Source organism: Kickxella alabastrina (genome assembly GCF_025024165.1).
Source record: "Kickxella alabastrina strain RSA 675 chromosome Unknown BX661scaffold_6, whole genome shotgun sequence".
In the NCBI taxonomy this organism is placed as follows: domain Eukaryota; kingdom Fungi; phylum Kickxellomycota; class Kickxellomycetes; order Kickxellales; family Kickxellaceae; genus Kickxella; species Kickxella alabastrina.
Genome location: NW_026251477.1, coordinates 807,929 through 834,322, shown reverse-complemented (window position 1 = coordinate 834,322; position 26,394 = coordinate 807,929). Strand labels below are relative to the sequence as shown.

General features: G+C 54.1%; 8 protein-coding genes across 8 annotated transcripts; 3 read left to right on the top strand and 5 right to left on the bottom strand.

Annotated features, from left to right (window-relative positions):
* BX661DRAFT_179931 (uncharacterized protein) lies at window positions 1–5,105 on the bottom strand. The gene has a single exon (XM_051535361.1). The coding sequence runs from the start codon at window positions 4,891–4,893 to the stop codon at window positions 187–189; it is 4,707 nt and encodes a 1,568-aa protein (XP_051393255.1). The 5' UTR covers window positions 4,894–5,105; the 3' UTR covers window positions 1–186.
* Window positions 5,086–6,814, bottom strand: BX661DRAFT_88082 (uncharacterized protein). Its single transcript, XM_051539552.1, has 2 exons — window positions 5,478–6,814; window positions 5,086–5,404 (listed from the first exon to the last, which is right to left on the bottom strand). The coding sequence occupies exons 1-2, from the start codon at window positions 6,608–6,610 to the stop codon at window positions 5,179–5,181; spliced, it is 1,359 nt and encodes a 452-aa protein (XP_051393254.1). The 5' UTR covers window positions 6,611–6,814; the 3' UTR covers window positions 5,086–5,178.
* Window positions 6,815–9,712: 2,898 nt separating this feature from the next.
* BX661DRAFT_179926 (CybS-domain-containing protein) lies at window positions 9,713–10,873 on the top strand. The gene is made up of 3 exons (XM_051535360.1): window positions 9,713–10,014; window positions 10,166–10,234; window positions 10,372–10,873. The coding sequence occupies exons 1-3, from the start codon at window positions 9,885–9,887 to the stop codon at window positions 10,737–10,739; spliced, it is 567 nt and encodes a 188-aa protein (XP_051393253.1). The 5' UTR covers window positions 9,713–9,884; the 3' UTR covers window positions 10,740–10,873.
* A 1,982-nt stretch (window positions 10,874–12,855) lies between these two features.
* BX661DRAFT_136476 (uncharacterized protein) lies at window positions 12,856–13,389 on the bottom strand (the record flags this gene model as incomplete). Its single annotated transcript, XM_051532673.1, has 3 exons — window positions 12,856–12,975; window positions 13,024–13,158; window positions 13,366–13,389. Coding segments are annotated over 3 exons (279 nt in total), but the record flags the coding sequence as incomplete, so codon positions are not given.
* Window positions 13,390–18,529: 5,140 nt separating this feature from the next.
* On the top strand, window positions 18,530–19,404 carry BX661DRAFT_179920 (uncharacterized protein). The gene has a single exon (XM_051535359.1). The coding sequence runs from the start codon at window positions 18,848–18,850 to the stop codon at window positions 19,307–19,309; it is 462 nt and encodes a 153-aa protein (XP_051393251.1). The 5' UTR covers window positions 18,530–18,847; the 3' UTR covers window positions 19,310–19,404.
* Window positions 19,405–21,502: 2,098 nt separating this feature from the next.
* BX661DRAFT_179916 (putative GTP-binding protein) lies at window positions 21,503–23,494 on the bottom strand. Its single transcript, XM_051535358.1, has one exon. The coding sequence runs from the start codon at window positions 23,081–23,083 to the stop codon at window positions 21,776–21,778; it is 1,308 nt and encodes a 435-aa protein (XP_051393250.1). The 5' UTR covers window positions 23,084–23,494; the 3' UTR covers window positions 21,503–21,775.
* BX661DRAFT_179915 (pyridoxal phosphate-dependent transferase) lies at window positions 23,454–25,547 on the bottom strand. Its single transcript, XM_051535357.1, has one exon. The coding sequence runs from the start codon at window positions 25,275–25,277 to the stop codon at window positions 23,538–23,540; it is 1,740 nt and encodes a 579-aa protein (XP_051393249.1). The 5' UTR covers window positions 25,278–25,547; the 3' UTR covers window positions 23,454–23,537.
* Window positions 25,439–26,392, top strand: BX661DRAFT_87898 (uncharacterized protein). Its single transcript, XM_051539551.1, has one exon. It carries the CDS (start codon window positions 25,599–25,601, stop codon window positions 26,100–26,102), a length of 504 nt encoding a protein of 167 aa, XP_051393248.1. The 5' UTR covers window positions 25,439–25,598; the 3' UTR covers window positions 26,103–26,392.
* Window positions 26,393–26,394: the final 2 nt, after the last annotated feature.

Sequence of the window (26,394 nt, the reverse complement as noted above, 5' to 3'; positions counted from 1 at the left end):
ACCCACATTTTTCCAGAGAATTACAATGCCTGTCCTGCCACAAGAACTGCCTCATATGTCTTGGCAAAGGATAAATGGATCATCCCTGGGCACTCAGTTTTTTCTTTTTTACATATACTAAAAATAAGGCATAGCCCAGAAAGGCACAAACCATGTTGAGGGCTGGCCAAAAGTCAACCTTTATTATTAGCCAGAAAGATGTAATGCCTCCAGTACAGGCTCAAAAACCGCACGATAAAGCCACCCAAACAGTGACGATGAGGACTTTCCACTGGCCACATCAGCAGCCACAGAACCAGCAAAATCTGTTGATGCAGCAGAAGCAAATAAATGCTCGACCTCATTACTCGACATAACTGGCAAGCGACCTGAGGTATCCACAGTCTCGCTGAGCACATGCAGCACCTCATTGTGAACAGCCGTGCGTGCGCGCAAAATCTCAATCGGCAATACCACAGCCACAGCTGCGACCGCTGCAGGCATTCCCATGACTGTAACTGGTATCTCATCTGTGACTGTATCGATATAATGCATCTGTGCTGAGCTCTCAGGTATTTCAATGAAATACTCCGTTACAGCAAACAGTGCTGCGGCAGTAATCACCAGGAAAAGAGTAAACCACAGTATCCAGACTAGCACTCGCTGCATTTTCTCCCAGGCCGAGGGCTCTGTTCCGAGTACGATTTCATGCAGTGGTCCCAGCAAGGGATCGGATTCAGTTGGCACCTGCATAGACATGTCCAGAGCCGAGGATGTCGGTATGGCATCGGCAAGAACTCGGTTGCGCGTGTGTCGATTGCGTAATGAGTGTGTGGCGGCGGCAGCGGAGGACGACATCGAGTGGACTGAGATGGAGTCAGCAGGCAGTTGCTCCAGGGACACACAGCTGACTGCGGCGGTGTCGTCCATGACTTCCTCTGCAGAGACAATGGCATCGTTGTCATCTCGCTTGTCATCACTGCCGTCGTTGCTGTTGTAGTCTTCCTCGGGAATCGGCGGCACTGATGGCAGCAGCGGCAGCAGGTCGTCAGTATCAGTGGATTTTGAAACTAGTTCAACTGTGTACTGCTCCAGAGGTGGCTGACCCAGTGCACAAGCCAGGCGCAAATCAAGACAAAGGCCGGCGAGACTAGATAGGGCAACTTGAAGTGTGTGGGCGACAAGCGGTTGGCGCTCATCATCGTCACCATCATTACCAGCATCACCAGCATCGTCTATGACGACTGCGTTCATATCGGTAGAACTGGCTGTACAGCTCGGCAGTGTGCAAACAATAGCAGAGATGTTATTCTCATTGGTCGTCTGCACAGTGGTGCCGGCGGCAACAGACACGGTAATGGTTGCGGCCGAAAACAGCTCAGCACACGACTTTGCAAAATAAGTGTGCTCGAGCGCAGGGCAATCAGAGCCCAAGCCAAAGACGGGCACCGGCAGCGGCAAGCTGAATCCTGATGCAAGCGCTGACTGGGGGTGATTAGGCGCAGGGGTGCTGGCAGTAAATACACACGTGACCGCATCGATGACAACCTCGGGTGCCAAGTGGCCGCGCGTGTGCAACAGATGCGACAGGGGCACAGCCACTGTGCTGTCGTCGAGCTCGACAAGAGACTGCACGGGCATGGTGGTGCTGACCGAGCCAACCAGGCAAGTGAGCTCGACAGAGTCAATTTCCCAGGCGATGTCCGACCGAGGCACACTGAGCGCCAAGCAGGGGACAACCTGCGGCTCGCCAATGCTGCTCTTATTGCGCTCGGCGGCCACCATCTGGGCGCGCCACGAGTTAAATGTCGCCAACGAGCATGCCACGCTTACGCGCACCGCCAAAGCGCCCAGGGCGCGGCGCTTGACGTCGATGGCCACCGTGGCTGACGACGCGCATGTTACTGGCTCCTCCATTGCGCCTGACGCGCGCATGCGCTCGTAGGCTGCAGTCATCCGGCGCCCAAACATAACTGAAGCCCCCACGGCCGGCCTGCGCTCAATGACAACCACGCGGTGCAGGCTGGCAGACGATACCAGCGACAGAAGATCGGCGGCAATGCCGTCAGAGTCCGCCAGCACGGCGTGCACCCATGTGTTGGCGCTGTTGACCACGCTCACAGCGGCGCCGACAGAAAACGCGTTCACAGATAGCGAAACCAGGTGCGTCGGCACAGCGATGTAGAAGCGATGCGTCAGCCCCATTCCATGCAGTGGGACCGACAGGCCTGGCTCTGACTCAACGGTCACTTCCATAACAGCACCATCCGCCCCCAGGCCGTCCTCTGGCAGCAGAACAGCAGCGCTGTCGGCAGTGGCTGCAGCCCACAGCCGCAAAAGCGATGGCTCGTTGGAGCCCAACTCGCCCAGCGCAGGGCCCGACGCCCAGCGCGCCTCGACGTGCCTGCCACGATACCTCACGCTGACCGAGCGGTGGGCCAGTGCCAGCGAGCGCACGCCGCCGATGGCGCACAGCAGCGGGGAAAAGTGCATATCGATGGCCGTCGGCCAGCGCTCCGACGTGCTCAGCGTCACCTTGGCTGACACCAGCAGACCATCGGGCCGCACGACCAGCCGCGCCTCGACGCTGTCAATGCTGGCAATGGGCTCGGCGCCAGCCACAGTCGGAGCAAAGGGCAGTGTTGTCTCGGCAGGCACGTCGATGGTCGGCGTTGGCTCAGCTGAAAAGATGGTCTCCAGCGCCGCGCGCGATGGCGGCGGGCGTGGCCTGCTGGTGGGCAGATGGAACTGGTCGGGCAGTTCGGGCTCGTCAGACAGCATCGGCGACAGCGGCCGCGATTCGAAAAGGCTCGACGCGACGTAGTCGTAGTCTGTGCGCGGCGCCCACGACACGCTGACGGCATCGGCCAGCTTGAGGCGGAACGACGTCACCTCGCTGCGCCGAAAGTCCCAGCCATCGTGCTCGGACGCAAACTGTGCCCACGCGTGGCGGCGGTCGGCCGAGTCGGCCGCCACCAGAGCTTGCTGCGCTGGCGCGTCGGCGGCCAGTGTGCGGTGGCCGTACTCGTCGATGAACCGCCGCAGCTTGCGGTCCAAAACGGCCTCGGAATCGTTGTCCACCGGTGCTGGGCAGTCCTGTGTGTCCGAGTCGTCGGTGTTGAGCCAGCCGGCGCCGCCCGACGCCTCGGGGCCAGCCGGGCTAAACAACGGTGCCGGCATCTGGCCGCCAGCCGCCAGCGCCGCGTCGACGGTGCGCACGCTGTGCGGGTCGACGCGCGGCGGCTGCACCATGCGCACGCGGTAGAAGCTCCCGTCGTCAGCCGGCCCGTGACTGCGGACATGGCGGTGCGGCAAGCGCACGCGCACGCGCGTATGCAGCGACCGCGGCAGGCCCTGGATGCTGACGCCGCCGGCCTCCCATGCTGCGCAGTCGCCGTGGCCGAGCTGCATATGTGCCGCGACCGGCACCGAGAACCACACCGTGAGCCGGTAGCGCCGCGGCTCGTGCAGGCGCGCAAACAGCATGCCGCGCGCCACGTCGGTTTCAAAGTCGCAGGCCGGCGCCGGGCACTCGCCGGCTGCCGACCGCGGCACCGCGTCAGCGCCCATAAGCAGGCGACCGGTGCCCAGGCCCATCGACGAGTGCGGGCGATCGGTGGCATCTGCCGGGCGCTGCATCGGCTGGCTGTGAATCTGAGGCTGAGCCTGGTCCTGAGTCTGGCTCTGATCATGCCCATGGCTCTGATCGTGGCTCTGATCCACCGGCTGCCCGTCGTAGTGAGCCATGGCGCTGGCCGGCCGCAGCCCCAGGCCGACCAACCCCCGGTCGACGTCGAACGAGTGTGTGCGGCGCGTGGTCAGCGACTGGGCGCGCGCCGGCGACGCACTCAGGTTATTGAACAGCGCGACGCGGTCGGACACGCGCGCAAGTGACCGCGCGTACGACGCCTGCGTGTGCATCTCGAACCGCGCCCAGCCCTCGTGTGTCTGTGCCTGCGCCTGAGTCTGCGGCGGGCTCGGGCTGTTGGGCGCTGGTGGGTATGGCGCCGGCTGCGCAACGTGCAGCATCGACATTGGCCGTGCGCGCGGCTCGGACCGGCCAGCCGTCGGCCGGGCCACCGGCACCGGCACCGGCTCAAGAGCCGGCACGGCCGCCGGCTCGGGCTCAAACCTCTGCCAGTTCACGGCCTGCGGCGACAGCGCTGGCGAGGCCGCCGACTCGGCGTACTCGGTCGGCTGGTAGTGCGACGGCGACGACGACACCCTGCACTCGGTGCGCTCGACGCGCGGCCACCCGCGCTCAGAGTCCGAATGCGCCGACTGTGCTGACCGGCGACCGCCAAAGGCCAGCGCGTGCGCCGACTTGGGCGCTGCAACGGCCAGCAGATCGACGCATTGCTCACCGGCATGCAGAACAGTCAGCGACACGTCCATGCGCACCCTCACGCGAGCGCCAGCCTCCTGCCCATCAAACACAATGCCCTTGCGCTGCGCCTTGAACTCATCGAGCGCGCGCGAAACAACCTTGCAGTCCAGCTTGACGCCGCGCACCAGCACCGGCGACTTGCCCGAGTGCGGTACCGATCCAAAATGCCCCGACGCTGCGCTATTAACTGATCCGCGCGACTCTGGCCGCGGCGGGCTCCGGAAGAAATCCTGTGCGGGCGCGTTGTGCCACCCGGGCGGCGTCGTCTCTGATTGGCGCCGCGGCCGCCGCAGCATCGTCACGCTGTGCGAGCCACGCAGCGATGGTGTGCCTTGGCTGGCCCGCGGCGGCGTTGCGAACAGCCCTGCTGTGCGGCCAACCGTTGATGCCGACACTGATGTTGATGTTGATGCTGGTGTGCGGCCTGTGTACACGCGCAGGTCCGATGCGCGCCCCGCTGCCGAGTCGGCTCGCTGTGGCCCCGCGTAGTACTGTGTCTGCGAATTCGAGCGCGCGCGAGACTGCATTTCGAAAATGAATTATGCTTGAAGCCACACCCCACTTTGAAATGTCAATAGCGATGACTAGAATAGTTTAATTAAACAAGCAAAGAGTGTAATAACAATAACAATAATAATGCTACTAATAATAATAGCAACAAAAGCACAATAGAAAGCAGAAAGGTGAAAAGGTGAAAGCGGGGCGGTGGTGGAGAGGGGAGGAGAGATGCAAAGTATTGACACCTTTTGCCTCCGCGCTTTGCTCCACTTTTTGCTTGAATGGCCAGCCTAGCTCCCATTGGTTACGCGCATTCAGCTGAGTTTGTTTAGCGTAGCCTCTCTCGCCCAACGGCGCTCCGACACTATTCCAATGCCCGCCGCACACTCTTCCGTGCAGATTGCACATTCATTTTTGCCTGATATTATTATGACCAATATTATGAAGATCCAGCTCATGCTATTGCCAATGCGATGCTTGGAAAAAATTAAATCAACGCGTTCACATGCCGTACCCGCCAGTAAACGGCACTCTGCCGGGCTGGCCGGGCTGGCCGGGCTGGCTGTGCTGGCTGTGCTGGCTGTGCTGGCTGTGCTGGCTGTGCTGGCTGTGCTGGCTGTGCTGGCTGTGCTGGCTGTGCTGCGTTACTGCAGCCGAGTGTGAGAAGCTTGAGATCTCGCTGCCGCCGGAATACTCGTGCGCCAGCCCCGCCTTTTTCAAGCCGTGCTTATCTCCCGCCCCAAACGTGTCGCCGACCGCCGTGGTGTGGTTGGACGGCGCAAAGCTGGGGTAGTCCGTGTATACGTTCTCGTCGTAAATGTCGATTCTGCGCCGGCTGCGCTGCCAGAAGAAGCAGCCAAACACCAGCAGGACCAGCACAACAACGCCGCCAACCACACCGCCGATCATTGCGCCGCTGAGCTTACCGTCGCTGTGTTTGGGCTGGTTTGTCGCCGAGGACGAGTCCGCAGCCGATGACGACGTTGTCGTGGGGCTCACTGATGACGACGGCGATAATGTGCCCTTGCCATTATTGTTAGCGCTCTCACCATCAGTGTCATCATTTGGCTTGGCTGCGCCCTCGTCCGCCGTATTGTCAGCGGTCTCAGCGTTGCTATTGTCATTGTCATTGTCGCCGTTGTCTTTGTCTTTGTCATTGCTGCTGTTGCTTGCGGTGCTAGTGCGCACACTTGTAGCCGGCAACGATGTCCCGCTTTCCGAGCCATCGACGACGCCAACACCACCTCCGCTTCCCGAATTTCCACTGCCGCTGCTGCCAACCGGTGTAGTGCTCAACGGCTGCTGAGTGCTTGTATGTATCTGCGTCGGCGTCCCCTCGTTGTTAGTATTAGCCGATGGAGTGGGGTTTGCACTGGAGGGTGAAGTGGGCGGGCGAGTCGTAGTTGTTACTACCTCATTGTCACCATCATCGTCAGCATCACCAGTCTCCACCAAAGTCGGGCTCTGTCTTGTTGAACTACGCGCTCTGCTCGATGAGTTTGTGACCAAAGTAGACGGCACGCTGGTAATGCTTTGGCTTCCAGAAACGCTAGTGGTTATTGTGTCGATCGCCGAGGAACTATCCCCCGGCCCAACAGATCTGTCCGGCGATTCTCTGCCGCCACCATTACCATTATCATTACCGTTACCGCCACCGTTGCTGTTGCTGGTTTGAGCGCCGACAAGTGTGGCGACTGCTAAAAATAGAGTCGATACAAGAATAATGTGCGGTATTGGAGCCTTCATTATTTCTTAGGAATATAATAATAGGTGAGAATAATTAGCTGAAATAAATAAATAATAAAAATTGATGCCAAATAAGGAATACAAGAAGCAGAAAACGAATAAATAAAATAGGGAGCCCGAAAAGGAACTCTAGAACTAAAAAACGGAGAGCACCAAATAAAATAATACAAAATTCCTCATTTATTTTCCCGAGTCATTTTGGAGACATTGTAAACTGCAAAAAAATAATTTACATAGACGAAAAATTTGGTGCAAAGAAAATAAATTACAAGCAAATTTTATAAATTTGAAAGTAAAAAATGAAGGGCCGGAAAAGATTTTCATGTCAATCCTTCTTTCAAATGCCTGTATTCCACTCCTACACTTTTCTTTCATTTGTAATGTTTGCATGTTTCTTTTTTGGATTAATTCATACATTTCGCTTCTTCTGCAAATGTATAAATAATTCGCTAATGCATAAATAAAAACGGGTTTACTCTACAAAAAAATTTTAAAGTGTCAGTTTATTGTGAGTAATAGTAAAACAAACTAACAAATATTACTGTTATAATAAGAGGGTGGTGACTTGAGTGAAGCACTAGTCGCCTAGTGTTAGAAGTTTGGTTGAATCATGAAAGTTTTTATTATCAATTGAATCAAAGGCGTAACTGAGGCTGACCTTGTCTTATACATATATGTCTCATTGCCTTTATTGTACACTTCACTGGTTATGCACTCCGTTGGCAAGAACTGGTTCTTCTGCAGGCAGACCGGTGTCTTGGCGTGTCAATACTATGATATTTGCATGTACGCATCCATATGTGTACATTATTAAACGGGGGTATATCAGGGTGTCATTATTATGTTCCCTGATTTGATCCTACATGGTACCATCAATGCCCTGTTAATCGGCATGTTGAGGCTAAGGATCGTGAAACGAGTCTTCATCGACATCCACTTCCATATAATCAGGCTGCTCAACATTGCAAATGAACTAGCAGTATTTGCAAATGTAGAAATATAAAAGCACTCTCGAGTGACATGTAGAAATAATAGTCTGTCTGTAATGAGAATTGGACTAGCTATAATATATTAATAAAAATGAGACTACGGAAAGAGCTGAAGAGCTCACTATTCAGAATTCGCCGTACGCGTAAAATATCATAAACATATTTTACGCGTCTGCGCTGTCACGTGACTCGGCCCCATTTCTGATGTCACACTGTCAAATGCTGATTGCATTAGTCATTCTGTATTAATACTATTAACCACAGCAATATAGCAATGTGAACATATAAAATGGTTACATCATATATTATTTTCAGGATCGAAGATTCAAATAATAATATTCTTTAATGTTCTTAAGCTTATCTTTGCTTAGATATCCTGGGCTAACAAACATATAAGTGGAAGCAAAATTTTCTTTATGGTATTTAAAATAAGAGTTGTCCAATAAAGCCCCAGTATCTGTGCCATCAAATAACTTTATTTCGTCACATTTACTGGGATTCATCTGTGCGTATATAGTATACTCTACAGTACTTTTTGGCCTAGCTTTTTTATGAATTTTATTGAGAATTTCAAATGTCATTTCTTCAATGTCCAAACTTTTATGGTTTTCATAGATTTTTGCATCAAGGTTATGATCCTTAATAAAATCTTTGGCCTCTTTTTTTAATTTATCTTTATCTTTATTTTTATTTTTACCTATACTAATAGTCATATTTTTTAGTTTAGCAACCAATTTTGGCTTATCTTCCTTATTACCTTTAGTTATACTTTTCAGTCTATTAAACATTTTAAATGTAAATGATAAGTTTGCAATGACGTGAAATGAAGATTATATATAGATATGTAGTAAATTAAATAGTATTGTGCATTAGACAAGACAGGAAAGCTAAAGATAATTGATAAAAATAATAATACGAGGAGAGACAACTCAAGGGCATTTTATACGCATTTTGAGCGTATTTGCTCATTGTTCACAAAATAATTTTTCGTCTAAAATACGCGGCATTATTTTGCTAATAAACCTGGCAAACGTGTAAAATACAAAAATAGATTATCATTTTTCACCATACTTTTTACATTCATATGACAATCACATGTTTCTTTGTACAACACCTTACCTGCTGCAGCATGTTTGTCATGTGCTTTTGCAGGCTACATTTTTTATAAACACCTGATGTCTCTTTAATCAGCTGAACATTATCAATAGGTTGCACCCTCAACATGGTATTCTATGGTTTAGTTCGAATGAAACAAACAGACACACAATTGCTCTTTATATTTACTTTGTGCGTATGGGTTATAAAGACATGAGAAAATAAAAAAAAGTCATGCAAACAACAATGGCAGCTGGACGTAGCAAAACAAAACAAAAATTACACTAATGATTTGAGTTTTGCGACTCATTATTTTTTAATCGATGGAACCTATTGCTGCGGTATATACATCAGTTGGCATGGTGCCTAACATTTTTATTTTACATAGCACGCGTTAAGTTTGCGCAACAGCCTGCCATTGGGTTGTCAGTTTGAAAAGGGGCAAAGCAAGCAACCATGTGTTGATAACAGCTAATGAACAAAACCATCCCTGGCATTATTACCCGGTCTGCTAGCACAAGCAATATTTTGCTGAAAGACGTGAGTGGGATTGTGAGCATTAACAATAACTAACAGGGCATCATAATATTTGGTTAATCAATGTTATCAAGCTTGCGTCAATGTATTTGCCCGAGACCCACCCAGCTGCTCGTTCACTTATTCGGCAGTCTGCCATTCTCCCCGTCCCCTTCCCCTTCCCCTTCCCTGTATGCGAGCCAAAAAATAAGAAATGAAATGGTTCGGATATCAAAAATAAAAATAGCAGGGTGATGCTGATAAGGAAACAAGACAAAGGGGTGAGCCGTCAATAAACAGCGAGCCGTGATCGCCTTTCTCACCCTCTGCCTCTCTTTGCCTCTCACTCGGAGAAATTAGATAGCGCGGAGGTTGCAGTTGCAGTTGCGGTGTAGATAGATAGCAGATAGTAGGCCTATGCGCAAACGGGAAAAGTAGAAAATACGCTCACGACAAGCCAACCAGCCCAGCCCAGCAGGGAGAAATAGTCATGCGTATTCCGCAGATTATCTCTACTTTTTCAATAATTAATTTTTCTAATATAATTTTTCTTTTTTTACCTTTTTTATTTCTTTTTGAATTTGCCACTTGTTTTTTCTCTTTAAATTTTCCTTGTAACTTCAATCTTTATTTTCTCTATATACAAAAAAACCACCTTATTTTTCTCTTTCTCAATGTCGTTCAACGTAATTGCCAAACGCACTATCAGCAGCTCGCTGGTCTCTGCTTCCCTCGCTCATCGCTCAGCACCTATGGTTGGAACCATCAGCCACCAGCTGCAGCAGCGTATGACGCTTCGCACCGGTAAGTGAGAACACTATCAGCGTGCGCTAAAAGTTGATTTTCCCCCCTTGTTTAGCAATGTAATGGCCACACAAGAATGACAAACGACAAATCCAACCGACAAATATACTAATAAAATAACAACTCGTTAATATAATTTTTTATATTGTAGCCCAGCCGCTGCTGTTCAAGGCCACAACGCCCAAGGCGCTGTTCGGAGATGAGGTTCCTAACCCGGCTGGTAAGTAAACCTACATTTGTGTCATAGGGCAACCCTTCCTTATTCTTAATAAATGATACCGGGACCCGTATCGCAAGGACACATACTCAACATTCCCTACCCCTCTCTTTCCTTATTGTTTCTTCTCACTTTAATAGCCGTTCCCCAGCCTCCTGCCAACCGCATGCATGGCTCGTACCACTGGATGAACGAGCGCGCCATCAGTGTCATCTCAGTCCCACTGCTCGCCACCGCGTTCATCTACGGCTCGCACCCGATTAACGATATGTTGATGGGCATTGTCCTGCCGATGCAGGCGTACATGGAGTTTGACCAGATGCTGCTTGACTATTTCCAGGCACGTCGCTGGCCCGTTATCAGCCGTGTGCTCAAGTATGCGCTGGTGACCATTACTGGCTTGGCCATGTTTGGTGCCTGGAGAATCAACACCACGGATGTCGGTCTGACCAACTACTTCAGCAGGATCTGGAACGCCAACAACAAGAAGGAAGAGAGGAGCGACTAAGTGTTGTTACCTTTATTGTTGATTTTTTTATTGAAGGGAAATAAATGTGACGTTTTTTAATTGAGGGTTATTATTGTTGAGCAGCCTGATGATATGGAAGTGGATGTTGATGAAAACTCGTTTCACGATCCTTAACCTCGACATCCCGATTAACAGGGCATTGATGGTACCATGTAGGATCAAATCAGGGAACATAATAATGACACCCTGATATGCCCCCATTTGATAATGTATATGCATGGATGCGCACATGCGAATATCACAACATTGACTTGCCAAGACACCGGTTTGCTCGCAGAAGAACCAGTTCTTGCCAACGGAGTGCACAACTGGCGAAGTGCACAACAAAGGCGACGAGATACATATATAAGACGAGGTCAGCCTCAGTTACGCCTTTGATCCCATTGATAATAAAAACTTTCATAATTCAACCAAACTTACTTCTAACACTAGGCGACTAGTGCTTCACTCAAGTCACAACATTATTTATTTTTTGATGTCTGTACACTCAATGACATTGTGATTGGAAGTTCCAAAGTGCCAAAGTGCCAGACAAAATATAAAAATAAAATTTAAATGATGCTATATTTAAGGCTAAAGCTGGAAGACATGGAAAGCTTGATAGAAAATAAATGGTTAAAAGATATAATAAAAAGAATAAAACATATTAAACTCGCCGAACTTTTGTAAAATGGATAAATGTAAGCGCAGCAAGGGGCAAAAGAGACAGGTAATGAGAGAAGGAAAAAAAGAAAAGAAAAAGTTAGGAGGCAACACCGATGCAGCTCTACGATATTTCGACATCATCCTTGCTGTCATCAATGTCCATCGAGGACTCGCCAACATCAGCGTCAACGTCGGCGTCGGCATCAGTATCGGCATACGCAACACCGTCGGCCACGCTAGAAGCAGCACCGTCTGCCCTGGCTGCACCACCGCCAGCAAACAGCGCGGGATTGTCCAGGGCAGGCACCTCGCCACACTGATGAGCCAAGTTACTGTTGATCTCAGCAATGTCGACGTCGCGGAAACGGCCAGTCTCAGCATAAAACTGGCCGCACTCGTCACACAGGCTATGCATGCTCTCTGGTCCTCTGCGGATCAGCGGCGTGCGATCGGGCGTCTGGCCACAGCACATGCACCGCCACTTGGCGCACAGCTCCTCCAGAGGGCGCCCAACCAGCTGTGCCGGCACTGCGCCCGACCGGACAAAGCGGTGGCTGCCGCCGGCCGGCGATTTAAGAAGCGCTGTGCGCTCCATCGATGCATCACGCAATGACTTCTCCAGGATCGACGGCCGACCGCGCGGACGACCGGTTGGATTGCGCAGCCGGTCGCGCGCCTGCTGCTGCGGCGAAACCTGCGGCACCGACGGTGTCGACGGCGAGGCACCAGCGGAGCCAACAGAAGCGGAGGCGCCGACGCCGCCGTAGCCGCCCAGGCTGGTGTCAATTCCCTGGAGGGATCCGCCAGAGCCGCTGGCATAGCGCCGGCCCAGGACCTGCGACAAGCTGGCGTGGTGGCTGGACTGCGCGCCGCCAAAGGCCGAAGACCCGGCTCGCCGCGACGTGCCCAGCTCGTCCGAGCCGCCAGCCGCCTCGTACATGCCGGTAGCGCCTGCCGCCCCGGCCTGCCCTAGCGCGAAAGACGCGCTGCCGGCACCCGCACTTGCAGCGGCCGCAGCTGCAATGTTAGCCAGAATAGCGCTGCCCGCAGCACCAGCACTGCCGCTCGCTGAGCCCAGCCCGGGCACTGCGGCAGGCACGCCGCCAACCAGCGCCACCGACGCGGCCTCGTAGTTCGCGCGCGTCTCGAAGCTGTCCAAGAAATGCGCGCCCTCACCGGGAACCTCGACAAAGCTACGCGTGTCGGGCGGCAGGTCGTCGTCGAACCAGCAGGGCAGCGCGATCATCGTGCGATTCGTCCGGTGCACCTCGCGATCAGGCTGCAGCAGCGAGCCCGACGCTCCTGCTGCACCGACGGCCGAAGCCACAGTCGCTGCCGCTGCCGCAGGCGCGCCGCCGCCGATGCGCCCGCCGCGGCCCCTGCCCTGCCTGCGCTTGCGCCTGGCCTCGCGCTCGGCGTCCTTCTCGAGCCGCTCAACGTCGGCCGAGTTCAAGTGCGCAATCAGCGGCTCAAACGTCGTCGCCATGCCCTTCTCCCTGACCCCCTTGGTCACGGGCGGCAAGACGCTGCGCGCCAGCTCGCGGTCGTCGATCTGGATGACGCGCTGGCCCTTTGCGGGCCTTGCGCGGCTGCGCGGCGTGATCTGTGGTCGGTAAACGTATCCGGCCAGCAGGAAGGACTTGACAAAGGCGTGGAGCTGCTCACGGATGGCGTGTGCGATGGCCGTCTCGAACTCGCCGCCGAGGCACTTCTCTGCGCACAGCACGCGGGATACTTGCTCGGGCGTCACCAGCTGGCCCTGCACGGCGCCTTGCACCCAGTCCCGCAGCAGCGACCCGGCTCCCCTCTTGCATCCTGCGCCGTCGTTCTGCGAGTCTGGCGACTGGGGGACGGCGTCGTCGCTGTGTGCAGGGCCAAGCGGAACCTCCTGGCAGAGCTCGTCTTGGAGCAGCTGGTCGCGCAGGTCACCTATGGCCAGAGGCCGCAGCAGGGGCGCGACGTCCCACTCGAACTGGTCGCGCAGTGCAATGTGCCCGATGATAATGTCGATGCGGATCACTACGCGCAGCTCGTCGTCCACCCAGGCGAGCTCTGAGTCGTCGAAGAGAAGGGTAGAGGGCGCAGCCGTGGGGCTCCCGTTCTCGCCTGCACGGCTAGCAGTCTGTGCCGCCACGCCTTCTGCGTCCTCCGCCTCGCCCGACAGCGCGCTCGCAGCCGCAGCGGTCGGAACCTCGTCGGCCTTGGCCCCGCTGTCGTCGTCGTCGTCATCATTATCATCAGAGACAGCCTCGGCCTTGGACTCGGGTTTGGCCTCAGCCTCGGCCACTGCCTCAGCCTCAGTATCGGGCCGAGTCTCAACATTGACCTCAGCCTCAGCCTCAACTCCCGTCGCCACATCGCTCTCGGCCTCGGCAACCATAGGCTCTACATCAACCACAGGCGCTACACCACTCTTGGCCGCCTTCTTCGCGCTCTCGTACTCGTCGAGCAGACTCCGCCTCACCGCGGCCGCCGTCGACTCCATGACGTGCCCGTACTGTCTAAAGTCGTCCAGCTGCTCCTCGATGGCCTGCGCAATGCTGTGCACAAAGGACTCGACAGGCAGCTCCAGGTCAATGCATAGATGCTGTGCGAACCGCTGCGGTGTAATGAGCTCATTGTTGAGATCCCACGTAAACGCGTCGCGCAGGCGGAGCCCGTCGGCATCCAGCTCCAGCCTGATCGGCACCAGAACCTCGCGCTGCTCAGCCTGCCGCCTCAGCTGGCGCTTGGAGAACCTCAGCGTCGGCAGTCTTCCTGGGGCCAGGCGGCGCTGCGCCGGCATAATCAATGCGACGGGGGCGACCCACCGCGCAGCCACAGCCTGCGGCACCGCTCCGCCGACAAGCAGGGCCTCCTGCAGGCTGGCGGCCAGCGGCACGCCAGAGCGCCCTCCTGGCCCGGCAGCCAGCGGCGGGATCGTCCGCCCATTGCCGAATCCGCCGTAGCCAGGACCCCACGCGTGCGGCTGCGAGTAGAAGCTGCGTTCGAGCTCGCGCTCGCTGCGCATCTCGACTACCATTTCAGCATTCGCGTGCCGCTGCTGCTCCAGGATCCGGCGATACGTGTCTTCGCGGCCCTGGTATATGGCAGTTTCGCGCTCCTTGAACGCGTTAGACCGTGTTATCCGCTCGACCTCGGCCTGCCATCTTTCCAACTGCGCCTTTTGCTCGTCGTCGAGGACTTCAATGATCTTGTCCGCCGGTATTACTGTGGGTGGCGCTGGCGGGACCATATAAAAATTTACAGCCTGCTGCTGCTGCTGCTGATGCAGGGAGGAGGGGGGGCAAGGAATGCCCCCAACAACGCTACTGCTACTGATACTGCTGGCGTTGATGATGTTGTTGCTGCTATTGAGCAATGGTGGATGTTCATGGCGGATGGTAGAGGAGTTGGTCGCAGATGCTGCCAATGGGATAGTCGGCTTTTGGTCGACACCCTGGTTCGCGAGCCCACCACCCAGACTAGCACCTGCGGCCAAGGAGGAAACGTTGGAGGCCGCCGAAGCGGGCGTCTGTGTCCCCTGGTGTGCTGCTGGTAATGAGGTGGGCTCACTCACGTTTCCCGAACTACCATCCTGCCGAAAAAAAACCGATTCATTCGATGCGCCGTTGGCCACTGGCGCAGCCGCTGTTGATACAGCCTCAGAGTCTGGGGCTGATCCGCCCGTCTGCTGCTGCTGCTTCTGCTGCTGTGAGGGCTCGTTGGTATACGGCGTGCCGCCAGAATCCTGTGTTTGGGGTTGTGGCTGCGGTTGCGGTTGCGGTTGCGGTTGCGGTTGCGGTTGGGGTTGCGGTTGCGGTTGGGGTTGCGGTTGCGGTTGCGGTTGCGGTTGCGGTTGCGGTTGCGGTTGCGGTTGCGGTTGCGGTTGCGGTTGCGGTTGCGGTTGCAGCTGTTGCTGTTGCTGCAATTGGTGCTGCTGCTGCTGAGGCACACCGCCATTGAGCATCATGCCATTGACGGGCTGCGCCCCCGGCGGCACCCCTGGCGACATGCCGGGTGGAATACCCGGCTGCATTCCGGGCGTCATTTGCTGGGGCGTCATTTGCTGAGGCGGCGCCGTCATTCCAGACAAAGACTTGGCGTAGCCGATCTGGGCATGCAACTGGTGGTTCACAGCCTGCAGGTTGCCCTGCATCTGCTGGTACTGGGCCATGTATGCATTGCGATGCTGCTGGTTGAGCGCAGGCGATTGCAGCATGCCAGAAATCTGCTGAGAAATCGTGTGGAACTGGCGTTGCTGTGTTAACAGGCTCATCAGGTTCATCTGCAGCGTGCCGGGCAACTGCATGAAGTTTGGAAGCATCGCCGACAGCGCTATCTGGATCTGGAGCTGCTGTTGCTGCTGCTGCTGAGCCTGTAACGCCTGTTGCTGCTGGGGTGTCATTTGCGGGCGCTGCTGCTGCTGCTGCTGACCTTGCTGCTGACCTTGCTGCTGACCTTGCTGCTGCTGGAGCTGAGCTTGCTGCTGGAGCTGGAGCTGTTGCTGCTGAGCAGCGGTCATCATCGAGTTGACAGACAAGGGCGCCTGAGACATGCCCGCCTGCATCTGCTGCTGGTGCTGCTGTTGGGCCATTTGCTGCTGGTGCTGCTGGATCATCAGCTGATGGCGCTGGACCGGCGTCAAATTGGGGTTGGCCATGATCGCCGTAGCAATATTGCCGGCCGGCAAGCCAGGCGACACGAGCATCTGCGACTGGGTGGGCGTGCCATTGCCGCCGCCACCACCGGCACCCTGCTGCTGCCCCTGGCCCTGGCTCTTCGCGGGCGTGCCGGGCGACTTGAGCTCCGAGATCAGAGCCTGCGCGGCCATGCCCGATGCCGATGACTCAGCCGCGGCTACAGAAACCGCCGACACTGTCGTGCTCGTCGCCATCGCCGGCGCACTAGCGCCCTCGGAGCTAGCAGGCGCGTCCTTGACAGCATCGCCGCCGCCCTGCTTATCCTCAGCCTTGGCCTCTGAGTCCTTGGTGTCCTCCTTCAGCATGCCGCCCGTCATTGCCGCCGTCGTCGTGGCTGTGGATGTGGCCAGAACGCCAGGGGCAACCATGGGCGAGTTATCAGTGCCCTGCGGTGTGTGCGGATGGTTGGCCACCGATGCCGACCGGTTGATTGACTTTCCTGCCGTGGGCGGTGACATGACGCGCGCTGTTTTGTTGGCACCCTGCTGGGGCGTGTTGGCATCGGCCATGGCCGGCGAGCTGTTGGCGCTCTTGCGCTTCAGCCCACGCTGAGTGCCCGCCGGCGTGGCCGAGGCGCTGGCGCGATTGACAGCAGCCGCACTGGCAGCTGCCAATGCCGCCGAGGCAGCGCTCAGGGGAGGCGCTGGCAACTGTCCTGGAGACGGAGACATGATCGGGTTCTGAGGACGAACACCGGCCACTCCGCCTTGGGCCGCCATCTGCTGTTGCTGCTGCAGTTGCATGCGCTGGAACTGCTGCTGCTGAAGCTGCTGCATCTGCAGCTGGTGGTGCTGGAGCTGCGGAGACATCCCCGGCTGCAGTCCAGGCATGCCGACAGCGCCGGACATTGCCCGATTGCCAGCGGCAGCGGCGCCAGTTACTGCCGAGAGCATCTGTTGCTGAGCCTGATGCTGTTGCTGTTGCTGAGCCTGTTGGAAGTGCTGGATGCGCTGCTGCTGCTGCTGCTGCTGTTGAGCCTGCTGCTGGGCCTGCAGCTGCTGCTGTTGCTGCTGGAGCGTCTGCACAAGCATAACCAGAATTTGGTTAACGAGCGGAATGTTGGCCAGTTGGCCGTTGACGAGGTACTGGTGAAACTGCTCGAGCGAAACGGGGCCATACATCTGCGGCTGCTGCTGCTTAAGCTGGCTATGGAGGATCTGCACATGGTGCTTGCCTAGCATTCCCACCAAAGCCATATGCTGAGCGACATTGGGAGGCAGGCCGGCCGGGATCCCAGCGGACGCGGCAGCGGCGGCAGCATACATCTGCTGAGTCATCGCGTTGGCACCCGCGTTTTGGTTATGGTTCTGGCTCTGGCTCTGGCTCTGGCTCTGGCTCTGGTTCTGGTGCTGGTTCTGAGCCAGCGGAGTGGCAGTACGGACCGGGAGCTGTTGGGGCGGCTGTATCGTGCTGCTGCCGCCAACAGTAGCAGTACCAACAGACGTGGTGCTTGCCGCGCCCATTGGGTTGGCCATGCCGTCAGTGCCATTCTGCTGGCCGGGAGCTTGGCCGAAGCGGTTAGCCTGTTGCGCGGACATGAACCTGGCCATCACTGATTGCTCCAACGCCTGCTGAACAATGTTCAAGTCTGAGCCAGCAACCGCTTGCGTCCGGTAAACGCTCATCTGCCGGTCGACTTCAGCGGCCATGTCGGGAGGAATCGGGATGTTGGTGCCAATAAAGGTGCGCTGCTGTTGACCATCAAGTGGTTGCTGCGGTTGCTGCGAGCCATTAACAGAAACAGGTTGCTGGTTAGCGTTCACGGGTGTCTGATGCGGAGTCTGAGCTTGAACCTGAGCTTGAGACTGAGCCTGAGCCTGAGCTTGCGGTTGAACCTGAGCCTGCTGCGCGGCGCCTTGAGCAACATTGGGGGGCGGTTGCTGCTGAGGAGTCATGGACGCAGCAGCCGAGGGGTTCGCACCAGAGCTCTGCATCGGCATGGACACTTGAGGGACACTGCTTGTAACCGGAGTGTTCCCGCCCATGCGACCAGCAGCATTCATACCCGAAAGCAAAATATGCTGCTGCTGCTGGGATTGTTGTTGCTGCTGATGCTGTGCCTGTTGCTGCTGTTGAGGAGACAGGACACCAGAGGCAATAAATGGCGAACCTTGAATACCTGAAGTCGCAGCCACGCTTGAGCCTTGCTGCTGCTGCTGCTGCTGCTGTTGGGCTTGCTGGAGCTGAAGCTGATTATGCTGCTGCTGCAAAGTCATCAACAGCGCCTGGTTGTTCTGACCACCACTGGCTTGGATCTGCTGGATCATATGGCTGCGTTGCATGGGCGGCATGTGGACAAAGTTCTGAAGCGCTGCCATGTTCTGGAACTGCTGCTGGGCTTGTTGAGCCTGCTGTTGTTGTTGTTGTTGCTGCTGCTGCTGGGCCTGCTGCTGCTGCTGGACCTGTTGTTGTTGCTGCTGCTGGAACATAATGGCCTGGTGCGCCTGTTGCTGCTGCAGCATGTAGGCGTTGTGTTGGGCCTGCTGCTGCAACGACGGCTGTTGCTGCTGCTGCTGCTGGCCTGGCTGGAACTGTTGCTGCTGCTGGGGCATCTGGAACATGGCAGCAGCAGACATGGATGCAGCCGAAGCCTGAGCAGCCGAAGCCGGGCCCATCGCGCCAGACTGCTGCATCTGCATCTGCATTTGTTGCTGTGGGTTCTGAGCAGACACTGGAGGCGAAAACATATGCTGCTGCTGGCCGTTCAGTATACCAGTGGGGGTGTCTGACAGGCCACGCGGGGGCACCTGCTGAGACTGCATGACGGCTTGCTGCACTGAAGCGGATTTGGCGCTGGGGGTCGGCGACGCACCAACACCCACACCAGCAGCAGCGCCTTCAGCCTTTGGCCTGATCTTGCGCATGATCTCGGTATTGGGCGAAATAGTGGCGTTGCCGGGGCTGCTGTCCTGGGGAGTGGTCGGTTGGGGGGTCGGCGACTTGAGTTTGGGCGTAGCAGCCTTCTTGGCCTTGGACTTTGTGGTCTTTTCGCCCTTGGGTGCGGGTGCTTTCTTGGCCTTGGGCTGTCTTGGCTTCTTGGTCGTTGTTGCTGGTGACTTGAGCGTGGTGGCTGGGAGTGCTGGTGGCAGCGTGGCAGCGGACATGGGCTGCTGCGGCGGTGCCCTGGTGAGGGCCTCAAGGTCGGCTGGCGCTAGAGTACCCATTTGCAGCTGGTGCTGGTGCTGGAGGTGTTGCTGCTGCTGCTGCTGGTGGTGGAACTGATTCTGGACCTGGCTCTGTTGAAGTTGGAGCTGCTGCTGCTGGTGATGCTGCTGCTGCTGGTGATGCTGTTGCTGTTGCTGTTGTTGCTGGACCATCTGCTGCTGCATTTGCGACCCCATCTGGGCTGCTCCCGCGGCCTGTGGGTCAAGAGCGGTAGAGGCCAAAGCCGGGGCAAAACCGCCAAACAGATCATCCATTGCTGGATCGCCCTGCAATAGCATCTTCCAAGCCTCCGGATCCATACCGCCACCAGTCATGTCAAATCCTAACGATGCCAAATCCAAAGCCCCCGCTGCTGCCGATGCCGATGCCGATGCCGATGCCGATGCCGATGCCGATGCCGATGCCGATGCCGGTGCCGGTGCCGATGATGCAGGCATAGCAGCAGATGGCGTGGCGTTTCCAACAGCCGATGTCGGCGCAGAACTAAAGGCATCCATGTTGAAGAATATATTGGCAGCGGCGTCCCCGCCTATACCCCACATTTCATCCATGTTTCCATCGTTGTTGGCCATAAACATTGAGTTTTGTGAAAAGTTCATGGCAAAGTCATCTGTGCGTCCGTTGCCACCGCCGCCGCCGCCGCCGCTGTGGTCGTTTGTGTTGCCGGCAGTGGACGAGGACGGGTCTAGCCCGTTTGCTCCATACCCTGACGACATTGTATATGATACTACGCGATCGACAAGTTAAGAGAATGGTGTATCAGAAAAAATAAATAAAAAAGAAACGGAGTGCAATTTAGTATTTATGACTTAAAAAGAAAAGGAAAAAGGTTACTGGGTTGACAGGGCTAACCGAATGACCAAGTGAGTCAACGAGTACGTGTTCAAATTTACTATTTTTCAAAGCTTGTCAGTGTCCGACAGTTTGGGCGAGAAATTAACACGAAATTGACAATTGCTTTTCCAACAAAATATATAAAAAGGAGTAGGGGGGAGGGGGGGGGGAGAAGGCTAAGGAGAGGAAACAGCTTCAAGTTTATAAGCACTATTATATACTATATATTCTTTTATTCCCAGGGGAACACAAGAATAAAAGATAGAGAGTGTGCGAATTTGGCAATAAACCTACAATCTAAACTTCTTGAACAAATAAGAATAAAGTATAAAAATAAAAAAGCAAATAAGCGATAGAGGGAAAAAAAACAAAAAAGAGTGAAACAAATCCAGACTAATTTAAAAGTGAAAACGCGTCGGTTTCAAGCTGTATTATTCTCACTCTTAATTGAAAAGAAGAAAAATGAAAGCAGCCCATTTCTTTGTCATTACGCTCCAAGTTGTGAATTTTCTTGTCAAATTATGTCTTACCTTGTGTCGTAACCCAGAACACAAAAAATAAAATAAAAATGAACGATAAAAAAGAAGAGAAAGAAAGAAAACAAATGGATATATAAAGCCCTGCGTGCTAGTGTGTGTTCCCAAAAAACTTTTATAGTAGAAAAAAGGTAAAGAATAAATGTACTGGAACCGGAATTGTATTTGGAATTGGAATTGGAATTGAAAGTGGCTGAGCTAATATAAAGAATAAAATGAAATAAAAGAAAAATAGTAAAAAGGGGAGAGGAGAAAAAGGCCAAGTAAGAAAAGAAAAAAGAATATGATGCACAGCGAAATAATAAGGCAAAAAAATAACGGGAGAAAAAGAAAGAATAAAAAAGGAGGGGGGAGGAGCAAAAAAAAGGAATTATTAAAAATAGAGGAAGCGAAAATGACCTTGTATTTATTAGTTCTGTGATGAAAAAACGCGTTATTTTTTCTTCGAGGTTTTTTAGAAGAGCAACAATAATGAAAGAACCCCTTTTGCACCTCGATGCTCTGGTCCAAAAAGCTTTTTTTTAATAATGGATGAATGAATGTTTGTTTGTTCTTTCTTATTTGTAGTTGCGCGAGATCCTCTCCTCTTTCCCCAAACTGCTGGTGATGCAGTTTATCAGATGTGAAACACTTTGTGTCTATCTTTTGTCACCAAATACAAAATAAAGGAACTCGCTCTCAGGGCTGAGCAAAATTATTGAAGCCCAGGAGAGGTGGAGGAAAGGGCACGGTTGGTTCGGTTTAACAGGCGGCAGAACGTGTCAAGGGCCTTGCCAGCTAGAAGCAAAAGCCACAAGCCAATCAAGGAAATAAAAAAGAAACAATAAATGCAAGGGGTCCAAGACAAACTCAATTCCTCGACTTTACTCAATTTCTCGCGTGTTTTGCGTTATTTTCTATTATTGCGCCACCTGTCAAAAAGAAAAAAAAATTGGATGAGGTTGGAGCTCAACCTCGCTTACGCGAATTTGGCCAACCACCGTTCCTCGGTCGCTACCCACTCAAAATGAAAACGCATGCGACTCGAGCCGACCCCCAAGCAAAACGCATGGTCCCCCGACCAAAACAACAACAACAACAGCAACAGCAGCAGATGGTCCAGCAGCAACAGCGACAGCATCGCCAGCAGCAGCAGCAACAATGAAATTAATCATCATGCTCCTCCAGCCTGCATCGAGTACTTGATGATATTGTTCTTGCCAGGCACAATGATGTCGTCCTCGCCCAGCTTAACATTGCCAACAGTTTCAGCTCCAGCGTACGCGCGGTCCAGCTGCTGATTATGCAGCTTCCTCGCAAACTCGCGCACGGTCGTGCCAGGCCGCACCAACACACAGTCCTGGAAGCAGCCACTGCTGCCAGCCGAGTCGCCACCAGCAGACGCGCCAAAGTTGGCCAGGCTCTTGACCGGGAACACTGGCACATAGCCGAGCGCCTCGACTGCGCGCACCAGTACATCCTGCACGCCCGTCGACCCATACCGGAACAAAACCAAATCGCGAATATTGTCCAACCTTCCACGCACCCGATCATCCAACGGCCGCAGCCCACCACCACCCGGCTGCTTGTCCTCAGCAGTCACAAAGTCATCCTGGCCGGTCTCATATAGGATGTACTTTTGCTTCGCCATTTTGCGCAAAAAGCATTCGGCAAGAGCCGACGTCAGCACGATGTTCTCCTCACTAACGCCATCCCTCAATGCCACGCCCTTTGCGCCATGGTAGCGGCGAACTATCGCCGAAATGTTCTTGTCGGCATCTGGCATGTCAATCTTGTTCAGCGCAACGATGGTCGGAAACCGACAGTCCAAGAAGACACGCACGAAACTACGCAGCTCCTCCGATGACCACAAGGAAATATCCTGGCCATGGGCGCCGAGACGGTCCAGCGCCCGCTGTACTATTTCGCGCCCGGTTCCGTACCCCGCCAATTGCCCATGCAGGGTCTCCACCGGCGTCGCCTTGATGGCCACGTGGCGCCGCACCGTGCCGCCCCATTTCCTATCCAAATTCCCAAAAATCCACGCCTCAATTTCGCCTCGCAACCACCGGATATCGTCCACCGGGTCGTAGCCCCTTGTTTCCCTGCCCTGGTCGTCCGTCATCCCGGATGCGTCCACCACGTGGATCAGCGCATCAGCATGCCGCAGGTCATCGAGAAACTGATTACCCAACCCACGCCCCTCCGATGCACCCGGTACCAATCCAGCGACGTCCATTAGTCGGATCGGCACATATCGTTGGCCGTTCTGGCACCATCCGTGTCGCGGCTTGCATCGCGCTGAGAGATTGTGGGTGGCACAGGGGCAGGCAATCGGGTAGTAGGCGATGCCCTGGTTGGGCTCGATCGTTGTGAAGGGAAAGTTGCCCACTTTGGCTGTGGCGTCGGTCACAGCATTGAGGAAAGATGATTTGCCTGCTGAGGGCTTTCCGACGCAGGCGACGACAAAGCTGGAAGCCATTTAATTTATAAAATAAAAAAATTGAATTAGAAAAAGTAATTATTATTGATTTTTTTTTCGCAAAAGAGAGAACATGGAACAAGAGTATGATGAAGAAAAAACGATGCATGACGACGTTGCTTCATGCTTGGTCTTGGTCTCTGGGGAAGGGGGGGGGCCAAGAGCGACCAAAGAAGAGGAAAAAAAAAAAGAGAGAAAGCTGGGCAAGAGCAGCTTTGGGTCTTTTTTCTTCCTTCCTTTCTTATACCCCCCCCAACAATCCACCCTCATGGGTGCGAAATCAAACGGATTTTGATGGCCAGTTTTGTGACACAGAAAATAAATAAATAAAACCGAATCTCGGCTGCCAAAACGTTTGAACGAAAAATAATTAAGATATAAAGCCAATTCCATTGACAAAAAATAAAAATAAAAATAAAACAAAACCAGTCTAAATCCCCTTATTTTATCCCTTTCACTCGAGCTTCTTGGTCTCGGTGGTCTCAATGGTCTTTCCCTGGTGGAACTTGATCATCAGCAGGTCGCCGATCTCGCTAATATGCTCCAGCGCATAGTCCAGATCCTCCCTAGTGTGCGACGCCGAGATGCAGAAGCGCACGCGGCCAGTAATTATGGGCGTAGCCGGGTAGGACACGACGACAACAGCAATCTTGCGCTTCAAGCACTCGCGCGAGAACGCCGGGATCTTCGCCGGGCTAAACAACAGCAGCGGCACAACCGGGCTACCAGAATCCCCAAGCGTCATAAAGCCCATCTCCGCCAGCCTGCGGGCAAAATACCGCGCATTAACAGCCAACTGATCCAGCCTCTGCTGGCCCTCCAGCGCATGCTCGCGGTCCTCGCCCATAATCATCCGCATCGACGCCGACACCTGCGCAAGCACCGGCACGCTCATCGCCTCAGCATACACCGCTGAGTGCGAGTGCAGGCGCAGATAATTGATCAGCGCCTTGCTTCCAGCAATGTACCCACCGGCCGCGCCAAAGCTCTTCGTGAAGGTGCCCATAAGCACGTCGACGTCATGGGGGTCGATGTTGAAGTGGTCGCAGACGCCGCGGCCGCGCTTGCCCAGGGCACCGATCGAATGGGCCTCGTCGACGAACAGGTAGAAGCCGTAGCGGCGCCGCAGCCTTACGATTGCCGGCAGGTCGCAGAACTCGCCCTCCATAGAGTACAGGCCCTCGACGACCACCAGGATTTTCTTCCACGGCCGGTGCGTACGCGGCTGGCCCTGGGAAATACTGCGCCGCAGCTGCTCCTCCAAACTCTGCATGTTGTTGTGCTTGAACACGCGAATGGTCGCGCCCGAGAGACGCGCGCCAGAGACCAGCGAGTTGTGGTTCAGCTCGTCCGAGATAATCAGGCATCCGCGGCTCACCAGCGCCGGAATATTCAGCGCATTGGTCGCGTACCCCATAGAGACAATCAGGGAGGCTTCGGTGCCGACAAATCGCGCGACCATGTCCTCGGTCTCGGCCAGCAGCCGTGTGGTTCCGGCCTCCGCTCTGGTCGATGCCTGGGTCACGCCGTTTTCGCGCATCGCCTGCTCCACCTTATCCGCGCACGGGCCCTCGCTCTGCGCAAACCCCAAGTAATTATACGAGGCCAAGTTCAATACATTACGCACGCGCCCGGTAAACTCGAAAGTCGCGTTCGCGTCGTGCGAGACGCGCTCGAGCAAATTGACGTGGCCGCCGGCAACGCCAGTGATCGGCCGGTTGAAGCAATCGCGGATGCGGCCGTACAGCCGCCGAGTCCACAAGCTCTCAAAGTCGGATACCATTGGCGCATACCCGTTCTGCTCACGCAGCTGCACGTACTCCTCCGGATGCAGGAGCTTGCCGAAGAAGTCGCGCAGGTGGGCAAACACTATGAGCATGAGGAAGCTCAGGTACGTTGTCACAAGGATGAACGACGGCACTGACTCGAGCTCCGACGGGCGCTCGGCTTGAGGGGAAGGAGAATTGGAGGTGGCGGCCGCAGCGGTCGTTGGTGCTGGCTCGACGGAGGCTGAGGCGGATGAGAGCTTGCTGGCCTTGAGTGCCTTTTCGCTGTCGACTAGCAGGCTGGAGCTGTTGCTGGGCGCCAGCTTGAAGGGATCGGCGGGGCCGTTGATAAGACCGTCAGAGTCCCTTGCGTGCTCGATAAACTCGGTGCTCTTGTACACCTGCGTAGCACGCTGACCCTTACCCATGGTTGAGAAATAAAAAATAAAGTGTTGATGTTACTGTAAAAAAACAATAGAATAGGAAAAACAAAAAATATTTGGTGCGCTTTCAGAATATTAATAGAGTGTTGAAATACATGCGCGCTGTTTGTATGTGTGTTGTATGTGGGAGGATGGAGAAGGGGAGAAAAAGAGATGGAAAATATTAATATTGCAAAAAAAGAAAGAAAGAAAGAAAGCACAGCAAAGCAAAGCAAAGCAAAGAAATGAAGAGGGAAAAGGCCTCGGTCCTCGTTACAAATTTTTTGGGTTTTTTTTCCCTGAGATGGAATTAGCAAATGCGGGAAAATGGCAGAGAAGATGGGGGGAGCGGTTTTTTGTTGGTCGCTCTTTCCCTTTAAGAAAAGCACCAGCAGCAGCAGCCAGCCGGCAGCAGCAGCAGCAGCAGCCAATGACAATCCCAAAAACGAGGTTCCAGACTTTGGATGCGAAAGGACGCTTTCCGCACTCTTCCTCTTAATTCACATTGTTTTATTGTTTTTTGTGAGCATGCAAAGGGATAATAGTAAGCAATCCCAGAGAGAGAGAGTGCGACCACGCACCGCCAAACAACTCTTGTTTCTGTGTCTGTCTGTGCAACAAGAGCAATTGTTTTGGTTTTTTTTCTTTTTGATGTTGCCGTTTTGCGAAAGAATACCAACAAAAAGAACAGTAAAACTCTGTCTTGTGTTCAAAAAAGTATTTTTACATTCAGTATTTTGTGTCCCCGCCCCCCTTTTTTCTCTTCCTCGTGGTTTTCCATCTACTTTTCTTCTAAGCTTGGCTTTTTTTGTGACTCGGAAAAAACAATAGCATGAATCCCGCACTTTAGATCTTTTGTATTTGTGACAAAAGATATAACGTGATGTTTAAAGTGTCACCTATAAAAGCAAATAGAGAGCATACAAAAGTAGTACGGTTGCAAGCCGGTTTGCTTTTGCTTCATTTGCCGCAATGTAATGTGAATAACGATAAACAAGGATCTCAATGTGTCAGTCGAGCACCAGTGTAGCCAAGAGCATGGCATGTTTTATCCTATCCTTTATATGAGCGAGAAATCATCTGTTGATCGCTGCAGACGAGACCGCTTAATATCAGTGGTGAA